General features: G+C 49.8%; 1 protein-coding gene across 2 annotated transcripts in view; it reads left to right on the top strand.

Annotated features, from left to right (window-relative positions):
- Positions 1–14,265, top strand: part of Gsdme (gasdermin E) — a 68,915-nt gene that overhangs the window by 38,724 nt on the left and 15,926 nt on the right. For both annotated transcript variants that reach the window (XM_052721846.1, XM_052721847.1), the window contains exons 6-9: positions 5,203–5,367; positions 7,023–7,150; positions 9,004–9,205; positions 12,411–12,484. In XM_052721846.1, coding sequence (XP_052577806.1) covers positions 5,203–5,367; positions 7,023–7,150; positions 9,004–9,205; positions 12,411–12,484 — 569 coding nt within the window. The remainder of the gene's footprint in view (positions 1–5,202; positions 5,368–7,022; positions 7,151–9,003; positions 9,206–12,410; positions 12,485–14,265) is intronic.

Here is a 14,265-nt window from a genome sequence, read left to right as displayed (position 1 = left end):
AGTGGGCTGAGGGAAGCCAGGGGCTGCATGCTCCTCAGGTGTCACTGTGGCTGTGGGGGGAACATGGGCTCTGCAGCCGGCCCGACCTCCTGTGAAGCTGCTAAGTCTTCCCCAGGGTAAGGCCCATGGAGTTACTTTTCTGTTGCCATGACAAAGCGCCACGACTGGACACCGCCTAGAAGAAAGGGTTTGTTTGGGCTTACACGTCCTGAGGGAAGGAAGCCCACCACGTTGGGAAGCAGCCAACAGGACAGGACAGCGGGCACAGGGTGCTGAGCGCTCACATCCTTTGCTGTAAGCATGAAGCAGAGGGAGCTGGAAGCGGTGTGAGCCTTTACACTCTCACATCCCACTCCCGGTGACACACCTCCCCCAGCAAGGCCACACCTCTTAAACCTCCCCAAACAGTGCCACCCACTGAGGACCAAATGTTCAAATGCCCAAGATTGTGGGGGACATTTCTCACTGAAACCACCACAGGCCACCTGCTCAGGAGGGGAATGAGAGTCCCCGATGAGTCCTGGGCAGAGTTAAGCTGGTTTCCTGAGGCCTGGGAAGTGCCCGGGACAGTGGTAACTCACAACCACCCTGACTTATCTGTTAACCCTGTCCTCACTGTGACTCCAACGTGGAGCCCACACTGCAACTTGACCTCGCTCCAGGCCTCACACATCATTGCTGTCAGTAGAAGAAAATAAGGGCTGTCCTTTCTTAGAGCTGTCTGCTGACTCCAGATCAGTGGTTCTCAACCTGTGGGTTGACACCCCTTTTGGGGTCAAATGACCCTTTCACAGGGGTTGCCTAAGACCATTGGAAAACACAGGTTTTTACATTACTATTCATAACAGTAGCACAATTACAGTTATGAAGTAGCAATGAAAATAATTTTATGGTTGGGGGTCACCACAGCATGAGAACCTGTATTAAAGGGTCGCAGCCTTAGGAAGGTTGAGACCCACTGTGCTAATGCACAAGGCCCCTTCCCAGGCCTTCCAAAACGGCGTAAGGGAGTGTGTGTGCTGGAGGGTAGAGGTAAAGGATGCCGCTGGCTGTGACAGTCGCTGAGGCTGGAAGATGAGCAACTATGGTCATTTCACTGTGCACTCTTGTTAAGTGTGACATTTGCCCTCGAGAATAGACTACACACGTGTCTGTTTGCACTCTCCTGTTTGTCTTTGATGAGGTGGGTAAGGTGGGTCAGCCTCCGTGAGTCTGTGCTGACTCTCACGAAGACCACGTGACATGCTACCCGGCTCTGCTGCAAAGGTGGGAAGCAGGTCACCAATGTCATCCAACCTACGTGCATTTGAGGGTCTGAACAGGCCTGGCACAAAACACTGAGCCCCCCTCACTGCCTTGTTCATCTGTGCTTTGGGAAGTGGAAATGATTTGCCTGAGGTGGAATTGTGTCAGTTTTTAAAAATCGATCAAGAATGCTAGGGAAGGGAAACCTGGGCTGCTCCGAACACTGGGGTGGCACCTACATCCACACTGCAACTAGTTCACAACATTAAAAAAAAAAAAAAAATGAGATAGTCTCATGTAGCCCAGCCTGGCCTTGGACTGGCTATATATTGCTGAGGATGGCCTTGAACTAACTCCTCATTCTCTTTCCTCCACCTCCAAATACGGGATCACAGGCTTATGCTACCACACCCAGATACCCCCCCCCACACACACACACACTGCTTTCTTCTCCTCCTCCTTTTCTTCCCCCACTTCCTTCCTTTCCTTCTCTCCTTTCTCCTCACCCTTCTCCCCTTCTGTCTGTCCGTGCTCAAACACACCTGAAGGTGAGCAGATTGCTCCAGTATCAGAGTATGATAAGCAGTGTCAGTGTGCACTTGTACGGTTCAATCGGGTGCGATGCTCCGGGGCCTCTCAGGTGGTTTTGACTGATGATGGGTCACTGGGATACTTTCCCCTGCTTTCGTGAGGCTCAGTTGGTAAACACTGTAAATACCTGAGAGTACAATACTCTGCTGGCATATTCACTGTGATTACCACACCCACACTAATCTACCCAGCCAGCACGCCACATAATTGGCATTTTTTGGAGGGTGTGTGTGTGTGCTTGCATTTAGGCTATATTAGTTTTAGTTGAGTCCTTTGTAAATGATTACATTTATGTATTTGTGTTTGTGCATTACATGAGTGTGTGGATGCATGCCATGGGCTGCCTGAAGGAGTCGGTTTTCTCCTCCTCCATTTGGGTCCCGGGGACACAACTCAGGTTGTCAGGCTTGGTGGCAGTCTCTCTACCCACTGAGCCACCTTGCTGTCCCACATTCATCATTTCTTTTGATAAGAGCGTTCAGTAACTTCACAGGCTGTTTTGCAGACTACACTGTACTGCTAACCACTGCTTCCTCCCATCCAGCTGAGGCTGTGTGCCCTCTCTGCCCAACCCGATCCATCCCTTTCTCAGTCTCCTTCTGGGAGAACAGCATCCTTTAGATTTGGCATGAGCGAGGGAATGCGGTGTGTGCCTTTCTGTGTCTGACTTACGTTCCCCACACACTATTTCCCGGGTTCGTCCATGTTGTCCTACAGGATAGAATTTTTTCTGTTCAATGGCTAAGTAATATTCCTTTCTGTAAATGTGCCTGGAAGAGGTCAGAGGAGAGGGCATCAGACCCCCTGGAACTAGAGGTAGGGATAGTTGTGAACTGCCACATGGGTGCTGGGAACCCAACCCAGGTTCTCTGGAAGAGCAGCCAGTGCTCCTAACTGATGAGCTGCAGTCCTTTTATTTCTCAGTCCCAGGACCCCCAGCTTTACTCTCTTAACCCTAGCAGTCATTTTAACCCACACATTTGTTTCCATGGGAACAGAATTACTAATGCTTGTTACAGTTCTGTGTATTTGATGATAAAAACTTCCTCATAACTGAAACTTTGTGTCATTTAGCCAGTGTGCTTCTATTTCATCTACTGCGTGGCCCTGATGACCTCCATTTTTCTCTGCTTCGTGAGATTTACTATTCTAGAATCTACATATGAATGTGATCACACAGTGTTTGTCTTCTTTCGTCTGGGGTTTCATGTTCTCCAGATGTATGCGTGGGTTTCCTTTTCACGAATGAGTAGTATTCCATTGTGTGCATATAACGGCAGCTCTTTTACCAATTCATTTCTAGTGCTTTTATTTCTATATTTAACTACTGTCAGTGTGTCGTTTCTCTAAGGCCCGTGAAAACATGGCCCACGTGAGGGGATGGCTGTGAGCTCTGGGAGGATCCTCGGTGGAAAGAGACGAGGCAAGCTCTTTCCTGCCAAGCTGCCTGCAGCTCATTTGGGGTGGCCTGTTTTCCCCAGGAGCTTCCTTCTCCTTTCGTGCTTTCTGGATTCTGCTGTCTCCCTCAGCCCCCATCCCTGTCTTCGGCTCATTTCCCAGGCCCTGGCCTTGGAGGCAGCTCCCCAGGCTTTCTCCTCTGTTGAGCGCCCACCTTTGCCTGTTGTGGTCGGGTCCATGACCACTATAGTTCTGCTTTTCTCCCCGTTCCTACCCATCTGCATTCCCTGTCACTCTCCACACGGAACGTTCTTATATATATATAGTCCCATCAGCAAACCTGTGGGAGCCGGAAGGAGGTGCCTGTCCATGCTTCCTGCCTGTGGGAGCCGGAAGGAGGTGCCTGTCCATGCTTCCTGCCTATGGGAGCTGGAAGGAGGTGCCTGTCCATGCTTCCTGCCTGTGGGAGCCGGAAGGAGGTGCCTGTCCATGCTTCCTGCCTATGGGAGCTGGAAGGAGGTGCCTGTCCGTGCTTCCTGCCTATGGTGGGGTTACCATGGACAGCCACCCTAGCCATCTTGTCAATCACCGAGAAGCCGACTCCATCCTTCTGTGTTCTCAGCCGCCATGAACCCCCTCCTCACATGTCTCTCCTGGGTCTAATCAGAGGCACCATTCATCACTCTGGAACTGAGCTCGCACTTGAGCAGTGGCCATTTGCTCATCCTCCAGTGTGAACTGGATCTGATGTCCCCAGTAGTGACTCTGTTCTCACCCTCCCTTCCAGTCCTAAGCAGCCCCCTTCTTCTCACCCACGTATTCAGGAGCCCCGTGTTCTCTTCCACCTTGCAATGTAGTCAGTAGTGAGGATTTGAGCTACAATCGGAGCATTCCAGTCACCTGCTCAAATGCTCTCCGTGGTGGCCTCTGTTCTCAGGATGAGCTTTGCCCCACAAATATGCCCCCTTGATCTCTTCTCCCCTACACCACTGCCTGCTGGTCTGCCCAAAGTTGATCCATTGTCTGGAGACACCCCTGCCCCTGCCCCCTGTGCCCAGTGCTGCTCGTACCTAGGGTATCTAGCTCCTGGCCCACAGCACTTCTGCTGAAAGGTGGCCTCTTGGGCTCTGCTTCAGCAGGAGTCCTTCTCTGGCTCTCTGTCACCGTGGCGGCATTAGGATGTGAAACCCCGAACATTTTACAGTGAAGGAATGTGAGGAAATGGTGGAAAACAGACCTAGGGTTTTCTGGTCCTCCCCTGAAGTTGTGGCACACCCTCCAGGAGAGGTGTCTTCCCTGCGCTCATCTCAGAGGACAAGGACACAGAGGGAGTCCTTGAGTGTGCCTAAGCTTGCTGACAGGGATATTCTGTCAGCCACACTGCACTTCATCAGACCGAGTGTGAACATCCTCAGGCGAGCAGACATGGTAACACCTGTCTGTAATCCCAGCACTTGGGAGGCTGAGGCAGAAGGATTTAGGGTTAGAGGTCAGCCTGGGCTGCACAGTAAACCTCTTTACTAGTTATTTTTCTGGTGCTGTGACAAAACACTGTGACCCAAGGCAAATCAAGGGAGAGAGAGTTTAATTTGGCTTACGGTTCCAGGTAGGGAAGCGGAGGGGTGGAGGCATGTCAGCAAGTGGCAGGCGTGTCAGCAGGGACAGGAAGGTGAGATCCCACTGGATGACATTAGCTCAAGCCTGTAACTCTCAGAGCCCAGTGACATACTTCCTCCAGTGAGGCTGCACCTCCCAAACAGTGCCACGGCTGGGGACCAAACGCTCAGATGATGAGCCCATGGGAGGTATTTCTCATTCACACCACCAGACTGTCTCAAAAGCAGAGGCAAAGGAGCAAAGGCCTTTCTGTGTGTCTTCTACCACAGCCAGAGCCATGTAAAGGTGAGTCTGAGATGTGTGTGAGCTGCGCTGACCCATGTCTGACTTGGGCTCTTCTCCCCACTACAGAATTCTGTCTCCTGCAAGGGAAACATGGTGGCTTTGAGCACGAGAGGAAAGTTGACTCTGTCTACTTGGACCCCATGGCCTACAGAGAATTTGCATTCCTGGACATGCCGGATGGGGGTCAAGAGATCTCTTCCCAAGATGGGCCACTACATATTTTAAAACAAGGTATTGCCTGCAGCATGGTTATGGCCAGATGGAGACGTGAACCCTCTTTCCCAAGAGGTGATGTGGCCTTCAAGATCCCCTTAGATCTTAGGGAGGACCAGGTCTCGGATGCTGTTTTGGAGAATGGAGAGACCCTAGGTGGGTCTGTGTGGGAGGCCAGGGAGTGCCCTGGTCAGGTACCTGACAGTTTTCTTTTCCTGTAACCACAGAACCTAATGGACTACTGAGAATGGCCAGTGATGAGCAGGGCTGGAGACCTCAGGATCTGTATCAGTTTTGTTACATTCTGAGCTTCACTGCATGGCAGGCTGAGTTTTGTCAGCATGGTAAAAACCATGGCGGCAGCTCACCCACATGGCGGAGGGGCTGTACCCCTGAACTGGCCATGGTAATCTTCTTTGCTCCACATAGCTTGTTGCTTTAGAATTGGTTTGCTTTGCTGAGTGCAGGACAGCAGTGTGCAGTAGGGCGAACTGGGTGAGAAAAAGAAGAAACGTGATGAGGTAAGAGCTTAGGAGAAGCAGGGGCTATCTCAGAATATGCTCTGCCTTGCATAGCAAGAAAAGCTTCCTCCCTCCCTGGGATTTCAGTAAATCCCCAACCAAAGGATGCTGTTCCTGTTCCAAATTGTCAGTATTGGAGAACAGGGTGATGGAGACCTGGGGTTAAGGTAGATGTTTCCTGGGACAAAAGTTGACTAAATTTGAGGCATCTACTTGCAAGAAATGGTTGTGGCTGAGCTGGAGTTGCCCTGCAGAAGATGTAGGCTGGAACTCCTTCCCCACCGCTCCAAGCCGAGTCAGCCTCCTATTGGCTGGAGTGTCCTGGGCAGCTGGGGATGGTGGCAGGTGTATCGGGAGGTCTGGCCTGGTATTTGAGCCCCAGATTCTAGGCTAACCAGGACAGTCCTTCTTTTCAGGCAGGGTCTCACAAAGGGGAGTGTTGGAAGATGTGGCTCAGGCGTTGTGTGTTCAACCTGTAGGGCTTTCAGCAATTATTTCCTAGACCTCCATCAGCAAGGCCATGCATTTCTGTATCAGCACGCAGCCCTCGGCAGGAAAGCACCATCTCAGCCCATCTTTTTTGGCTTAATTTACTAGGAACTTTTGACTGTCCTCGGGAAAGAGAAGAGGATTACAGGGCACAGGCTTCCAAGCCCCCTGTGGAGGATGTGAGCAGCATAGCAGAGTATACACTCCGTGCTCATCTTGAGCAGGAGTGAAGGGCACAGGGAGGGAAGTGGAAGCCATGTTTGTCATGAACACAGAGTACCGGCCCTTTGACCATGCTTGGAAAAGGAAAGTATGCCAAACTGCAGGGCATTTCTAGGCAGCGCTGGGAAGGATGTGTCTGGGGACCAGTGTGCCTCATGCTTAGTGATTCAGCCTTGAGATGCATTTCTATAGGTACCATGCCAAAGAACATAAATGGCTTCCAGGAACTAACTGGTCAAGCTTAGCACTGCATGGGCAGAGAAGGGTGAGGCCTGGAGTGTCAAAGCGGGCTTCCCTGTCCCTGCTTCCTTTCCTGTAGCTTCCCTGGTTCTTGAGGATCACTCAGGTACCAACTCTGAACCTGGAGTCCTTTGGAAGGACTGGTGACTGAGAGGCAGGTTGTGAGCTAGGCCTGACCCTGCATCTGTTCTGCGTCCACAGCATCTGTGCACCTGGAGAGGAGCTTCCATCCCTTTGCGGTGTTACCTGCACAGCAGCAGATGGCGCTGTCCTGTCTCCTGCAAAAAGTCCTGTTGGATGAGGAACTCCTTAAGGCCCTGGAACAAGTGGTGAGGCAGGGGTGGGGGATTAGTGGTGGGGATGAGGGGGTTGGGGTCGGGGTAGTGGTGGTGGGTGTGGGAGTGTCAGGGTTGGGGGGCTGGGGGACTAGTGGTGATGGTGGGGGATCGGTGGCAGGGGAGGGTGTTGAGTTTGGGTTTGTACCTGGTTGCTCTGAAAATGTGCACAGGCTAGACTCCTCAGGACAGGCTTTGGGGTAATATGAAATTAAGTTTCACTACCTCCTTTTGACTCTAAAACTTGAAGCTGACATCAGGCAGAGAGGGACAAGTGACTCTTTTTTTAATTTATTTATTTATTTATTTATTTTGGTTTTTTGAGACAGGGTTTCTCTGTGTAGCCTTGCGCCTTTTCCTGGACCTCGCTCTGTAGACCAGGCTGGCCTCGAACTCACAAAGATCCACCTGCCTCTGCCTCCTGAGTGCTGGGATTAAAGGCGTGCGCCACCACCGCCCGGCAAGTGACTCTCTTAGAGCTATAACAAATGACCACAGGCTTGGTGCTTAAAAATATCAGAAATGTATTCTCTTACAGACCTGGAGGGCAGAATCCAGAGGTGACAGTGGCAGCAGGGCCATGCCCCTCTGAAAGATCTAGGAGAGAATCCTTGTCGCCTGCAGTTTCTGGTGGCGCCTGTCATTCCTTGCCTTGTGGCTACATCACTCTTCTGTCATGTCCTCCTTTGTTTATTGAGGTCTTCTCTAGACACAAAGCTCATTAAGGATCACTATTACTGGATAGAGGGTGCTCTTACTTTGAGACTCTCACCTTAATTATGCCTGCAAAGACTCATTCCAAATTGGCCCCATTCTGAGACTGCAGGCGGACATGTATTCAGCTCACAGTGAAGGGACTATGTGGCAGCGCCTGTCAGTCTGTCCCATTTAGAAGACAGATAAGTAGGTGTTTATTGCTTTGTTTTGCAACAGCCAGATTTTGGGGGACACTCCAGCTGCTCACCCTCCACCAGCTCAGATTTTTTTTAACTTAATGAGGCTGAAGCTTTGGAAATTTTCATTGTGACATTTTTCACCCTTCTTTCTATACTGCTCAGATGCTTTAGGTGTCCAGAAAAATACTCATGTCATCTTCCCTCTTGAAATGAGATCGTTCTGGAGAGCACAAAGGGTCTGGCTTGCCCTCTGGAGGATGCAGGCTTAACCCTAGGAAGAGCACAGATGTTTCAGAATCCCACGACTTCTGCTTCATTAAATAGCTCCTTCCTAGAGAAAAATGTCAGGCTGGTCCCTTGTAGAGCAAGTAGCAGCTGCCCCGTCAGATGCTGGCAGAGCATCAGCCCGCTGGTGGGTGTCAGAAGGGATGCAGGGTACTTATAGAGTGGAGCTAGCCCAGGAGATCGGAACTGGCTCATGGGTAGTGCCATCCCACCCCAGAGCAGCCCTGTGGGGATGGGTAAAGCTGCCAAGGTAGGATGGGGACACACTAGGTTTAGAGGGCTGTTTTTAAGAGTGTGAGAACTAGGAAAGGATGCTGCTTTTATGTCCCACTCATCAGTTTGGTATGTAGCTACTTGTCCCTGTTTGTGGTAAAACTCAATAACCTGGCTTCGTCTGGAAGGTTCTCTCTGTCCAACATTTCCTGCATGACTCTTCCCCCTTTCCTTGGATAATACTTGGGCAAGGCTCAGCTTAGTGTGTCCTCTGGAGGAACTTTAGGCCCATAGGTAGCATCAAAGTACAGAAAAGGGCTCAGTGCTTGCTTTACCTGGAGAAGGTGAAATGCACGGAGTGTTGGGGAGGTTGGGGTAGGGCAGAGGCTCAGCTGGTTGTACTTCAATGGGTTCTGGCTTCACCATAGCCTTTCTTCCCTTTCTGCACTGTAGTGTGATGATATGGCTGGTGGCCTCTGGTCCTCGCAGGCTATATTGGCGATGAAGGAGCTAACAGACAGTCAGCAGCAGGACCTCACAGCCTTCCTGCAGCTGGTGGGGTGCAGGGTACAGGGTGAGCGTCCTGGCCCGAAGGATGAGGTCAGCAACCAGAAGCTCTTTGCAACAGCCTACTTCCTGGTCAGTGCACTAGCAGGTATGGAAACCAAGACAAAAAAGAACAGGACAACCTCTGCCACAGCTGGGAAATGGTATTGCTTTCTGTATGTGCTTCTGGGACACAGAAGCAATGATGACCAAAGATACTTTCTCTCCTTTTCAGTCCTGAGGATAAGAGTGGGAGGTCAGTGGAGTCCTGCCTGTATGTCTGTCCTACTCAGGGAGGACTACCTTCTGGTCCCCTCACTGGAAGTCCTTTTCAAATACAGCCTGTGATCTACACCAGGGCCCAGCCAGCGCTGTGCAGCAGACACTTTCCCCTGGCAGCTATTTGTCCCGACCTCTCCTTCCTCTCTGCACACCTGTGCTCCACTTCATGGTACTCTCAGGGTTCAGAGTGTGTGGTGTGTGATGCACAAGGCAAAGAGGCAGGCTATAGCTGGGCTTCTGCATAGGTCTTCCACAGCCACTTATAAAAATAATCTCTCAGGCTTATATTAATTACAAACTGTATGGCCAATGGCTTAAGTTTCTTGCTAGCTAGCTCTATCATCTTAAATTAACCCATTTCTATTAATCTATGTTTTGCTACATGGCTGTGGCATTACCAGTCTGCTGGCATGTTGCTCCTTGGGAGGCGGGCTGGGGTCTCTCAGACTCTTCCTTTCTCTTTCCTGTCTCTCTCCTTGGATTTCCCGCCTGCCTCTAAGCTGCCTTGCCATAGGCCAAAGCAGTTTATTTATTAACCAATGGGAACAACATATATTCACAGTGTACAGAAAGACATCCCCCAGCAGGTCTTGAAATGGCTTTCCAGGGGGAGTGGATTTTGGTTACTGTCAAGTGGAGACCATCATGCAGGAAGGCTGGTGGTGCGCTGTGAAGCAGCTGTAGCCACATCCCATCCTCGGAGGACCAACTTTCCTCCAATGCATGCTAATAGGCACTGGGTCCTCATACAGGCTCTTTCTTCCAGCACTACAGAGGGAAAGGCCCAGGGAACCTTCAGTTTGAACAATGAATCTGAATGTTCCAGCTTGATGTGCTGATGGGTAAACTCTGTATCTTGCTCTGAACCACAGATAAAGGCTTTGAGTGGTTGACTGGGACCAGATCTGAGGCACAGGCTCTGTGAAACTCCACCTTGAGCCTGGATCCATGTTAACAGTGAACATGCTTGAGTACAGGCTTTCTGTCAGCTTTTGAGAAGCCTTCTCATATATCCTATACTACTCAAGCATTTCTATATAGAATAGCCCATGACTGACTATACCTCAGTCCCATTCTCTCAGACCTAGACACAGCTCTGCAGCTGAACACAGCTGGCCACATAAGGGACTGTAACACAAAAGTTATTCCCGTTTGGAAGCTGGATGCAGGGAAAGCTTCAGGTGTAGCTAGTGTCTACATCAACCCTGCCCTTTCTATCGGAGCTGTGATCTCATTACAATAGCTACAGCAGAAGTTGGCTGATTTAAAGCTTTTGGTAGTATTCTCGTTAATCCTGGACCCTTCCTTGGCCAATGCTTCACAGACAGCATGGTATTCTAAGATCTGGGGATAGTGCTGGAATAGAAAGTGGTCCTCTTGGGCCCTGAGTGTTATTTGGCTTTATCTTGCTTTGCTGCTTCCAGCACTGCAGTCTCCCATCTCCTGGAAAGCTTCCCTGCCTGTGTGACTATGAGCAAATCCCAGCTCTCAATACCACAGAACTTCCTTTGTAACTGAGTCACTTTCTCTAGACTCCCTGGGCAGCCTTACACTGTACCCCAGGCAGTTAGGGGAGAGCAGAGCATGGCTGGCCTAGGACATGCATCAGGGTGTGAGCTGTCTTTGTGTTGTGCTAACAACTTGGGATAAGCATCTCTAGGGATGAGGATGCAGCGCTAACTGAATGAAGCGGGAGGCACCCTGGAAGGTGAAGGGGCTGAAGTGTGTTAGTGCTTGGTTGACACTACATGCCCTTCTCAGCCCTGTGCTTTCTATCCCCATCTTCATGGAGGGGGGTGAGGGCCTCCTTGAGGACACAGAAAACTGTGAGCCTTCTCAGAGGCAGAGGCATGACCGCACTGGAAGGTTGTGTTGGGGTTCTGATGGGATCACCTAACAGGGTTGCCCCTTCCTTCAGCAGCCTTCAAATTTTGGGGATGGCCATATCCTTTTGTCCTCTCTGGGTCACAGTCTCAGTGACACATCATCTTTAATACAGCTAACAGATGTAGGTGGTCATAAAGTTCATCAGTAGTCACTATACCAGGTGACTTAGCAGCTCCAAGGTCGTGCCCTGGGGATCAGGGTCATTTTAGGAGATGTTTTTTACTGGGAGGTATTGTATAGAGGCTTGAATGACACTGACTTGGATTCCCTTTGGCAGGGCCAGGAGCTGGCAGGTACCTCTGGTGTAGCCCTAGCATCTCACAATTCTGACACAACTTTGTTGTGTCATGATTAGTCCTCTTGGAGCTTTCTTTCCCAAAGGGACTGGTTTATGTTTGTGCGGTGCCCTGACATGTGCTCCTAAATACCCTCTAGTGTGTCAAATGGACAGGCTTCTTGAGTACACCCTGAGCTATGGTCTTGCATGTTTACATGTTATATATTTACATGCCTGTAAATCCCAGTACTTGGAAGGGGCAGGGTTATTGCAAATTCGAGGCTATTCTGGGTTACATAGCAAGAACGTCTTAGAAAACCAGAAACAAACAGAAGCTCCAGCCCAGTTACCTGGAAGCGCTCTAACCACTCCAGCACTGCTTTTTTGAGCCAATTATTCTTTCCCAGAGCCCATGCCCTTCTTTCTGGCTAGCAAATTTGATGTCAACGAACATCCTCTGGTGACTAGATTCTCTGGAAGATCCCACAGAAAATCAGCACTGCCTTCAAATGTGACCTCACTCTTGTTTTTGAGAGTACGGAGCTCTGGCTGACCTAGAACCCAGACACTGCCTGTTTCTGCCTCCCAAGTGCTAGGATTAAGGGTATGCCACCACGCCTGGCCTGGCCACACATTTACTTTCTCTAACTGGTTGTAGCAAGGTAATGAAATATAAATTGGGCACCTAGGGATGGATGAAGTGTTCTTTTTAATACAAGGGCTCACTGCATAGTTCAGTCTTGCGTCAAACTTGTCATTCTTCTGCCTAACCTCTCAAATGATGAGTTTACAGGCATGCATCACTATGCTTGGCTTCTACAAACTTGTTTTTGACAGTGACCATGACCACAATGCATGTCTTCTACAGAAATGCCAGATAATGCCACGATTCTCCTGGGGACATGCTGTAAACTCCACATTATTCATATGCTCTGCCACCTGGTAAGGGACCTTCAGATGGGACAGTGGGGTGGAAAGGAATGGGGAGAAGGAGGGACAGAGGCTATCCAGCTGGTAAAACACCTCTAGTTTCTCAGCTTGAGACAGTGTAAGCACGTGTTATCATTAACACATGGGTGCTGTGGGATGTCTGGGGTCCAGAACAAAGTGTTCAATGAACTGGCTAGCAAAGCAGCCCAGTGTGCAGACTCCAAATCATGTTTTTTCCCCAGTTTGGAGACTTGGCCATAGCTCAGTAACGTGAGGCCCAACACTCTGTTTTTGGTCATCACAGTGTGTGGGACAGTTTGAAGCTGCTTTCTGTCAGATTTGCCAGGAAGCACTCAGGGCTGCTGTCTGGAGGAGATACAGCTTCTTCCATCCTCTTACAGTATCAGCAGCTTGGTGCTCTCTGCAAATATCACTGCAAGAGCAAGTGATCATAATGAGTCTCACCCCAGAGTGGAGCCAAGTTCTCGTTACAGAGAGGGCAGTTAGCAGAGGGACCAGCAACAGGCTGCCCCAGAATGCCCAGAGGCAGCTCCTCTCAGTCTGTGTTGGCTCCACTCTGACCCTACAGAGCAAAGCTGGCGATGTAGACTGCCCAGACAGGCCTACCTACCTTCGTTCTGCATGTGCTCTGAGAATACCAAACTATGCACATGGTCTTGGATGTTGTTCTGCATGGAGGATGTGTCAGAAGTCAAGAGCACTGGCTATCTTATCACACAGCTGGACAGGTGCCATCAGAATCGACCAGATTCTGTGCCCCAGGGTATACTCAACTACTTGGAAGCATGCCACCATATCTCAGACCAGCTGAGGGTGATGGCTGCTGCTGTAGTTTGATTATAGAAATGATATAATTGTCCTAATTGTATGAGATGATGAGCAAAACAGCTCTGTTCCCTCTTGCAGCAGTGAGTGCTCAGCACTTCCAAAGTCTGTTTCTTGAGTATTTAGGGACTAATTAAAGCCATTCAGGAAGTACACAAAGAGAGACTTGTGCTATGGGAGCCAGGCCCTAATGAACTCACTTAGCACCCCTTTGCAGTCAGCTCTGGCTCTGGCTCTGACTTTGGCTGATGTCCCATGACCAGCAATGAACCAGTTCCAGAATGGACGGACTCCTGCTGCCTGCAGATGCACCTGCCTGCTTTTTGGAGGCTGCTCAGCAGACAAAACAGGTTTCTTTAAAGGAAGATCTTCCTAGGTTTCTCAGGTAATCTCTGTAGATTTCCCACTGCTCTCTTTAGAAGAGCCAGGCTCCTGCAAGAGTGGAGTATTGTGTACTTCTTACAGTGACGTACCTAGAAAAGGGCACACAATCTATCTCCAGTCCAGTCCTGTTTGAAGGCCCAGGTAACTCTGAAATCGTCTTCTTTAAGGGTTTTGGGCAAACAGTGTCAGATATACTAACCATGTGCTGTGAACTGGTTAAGAGGGTAGATTCGATCATTAGAGAAATCTAGAAAACATTCCCAAAGGATCTAGAAGAGCAAGGGCAAAGGTTCTTGAAGCAGGAACACAATTAACAAATGACAGTACCTACACTTGAGTTCACCCAAATAGCTAAGAAATTCTAATATTGCCATTTACATTAATAAACAAAACCACCAATGGCCAAGTGGTGAGTGCATACCTGCCCCAGAGCAAAGGAAAAACTGTACATTGCAGAACTCTACAATTAGCAAAAAAGTGACTGGAACGTTAAACATCGTGGGAAGTACCTGTTGTATGTCCCCTGCCCTTCACTAACCCTGATGCTGCCTGAGGAGAGAATG

This window comes from Peromyscus californicus, unplaced genomic scaffold, assembly GCF_007827085.1.
Source record: "Peromyscus californicus insignis strain IS unplaced genomic scaffold, ASM782708v3 Scaffold_6__1_contigs__length_162567912, whole genome shotgun sequence".
NCBI classification, from domain to species: domain Eukaryota; kingdom Metazoa; phylum Chordata; class Mammalia; order Rodentia; family Cricetidae; genus Peromyscus; species Peromyscus californicus.
The sequence above is the reverse complement of the archived record's forward strand: the minus strand, read 5'-3'. Positions and strand labels throughout refer to the sequence as shown.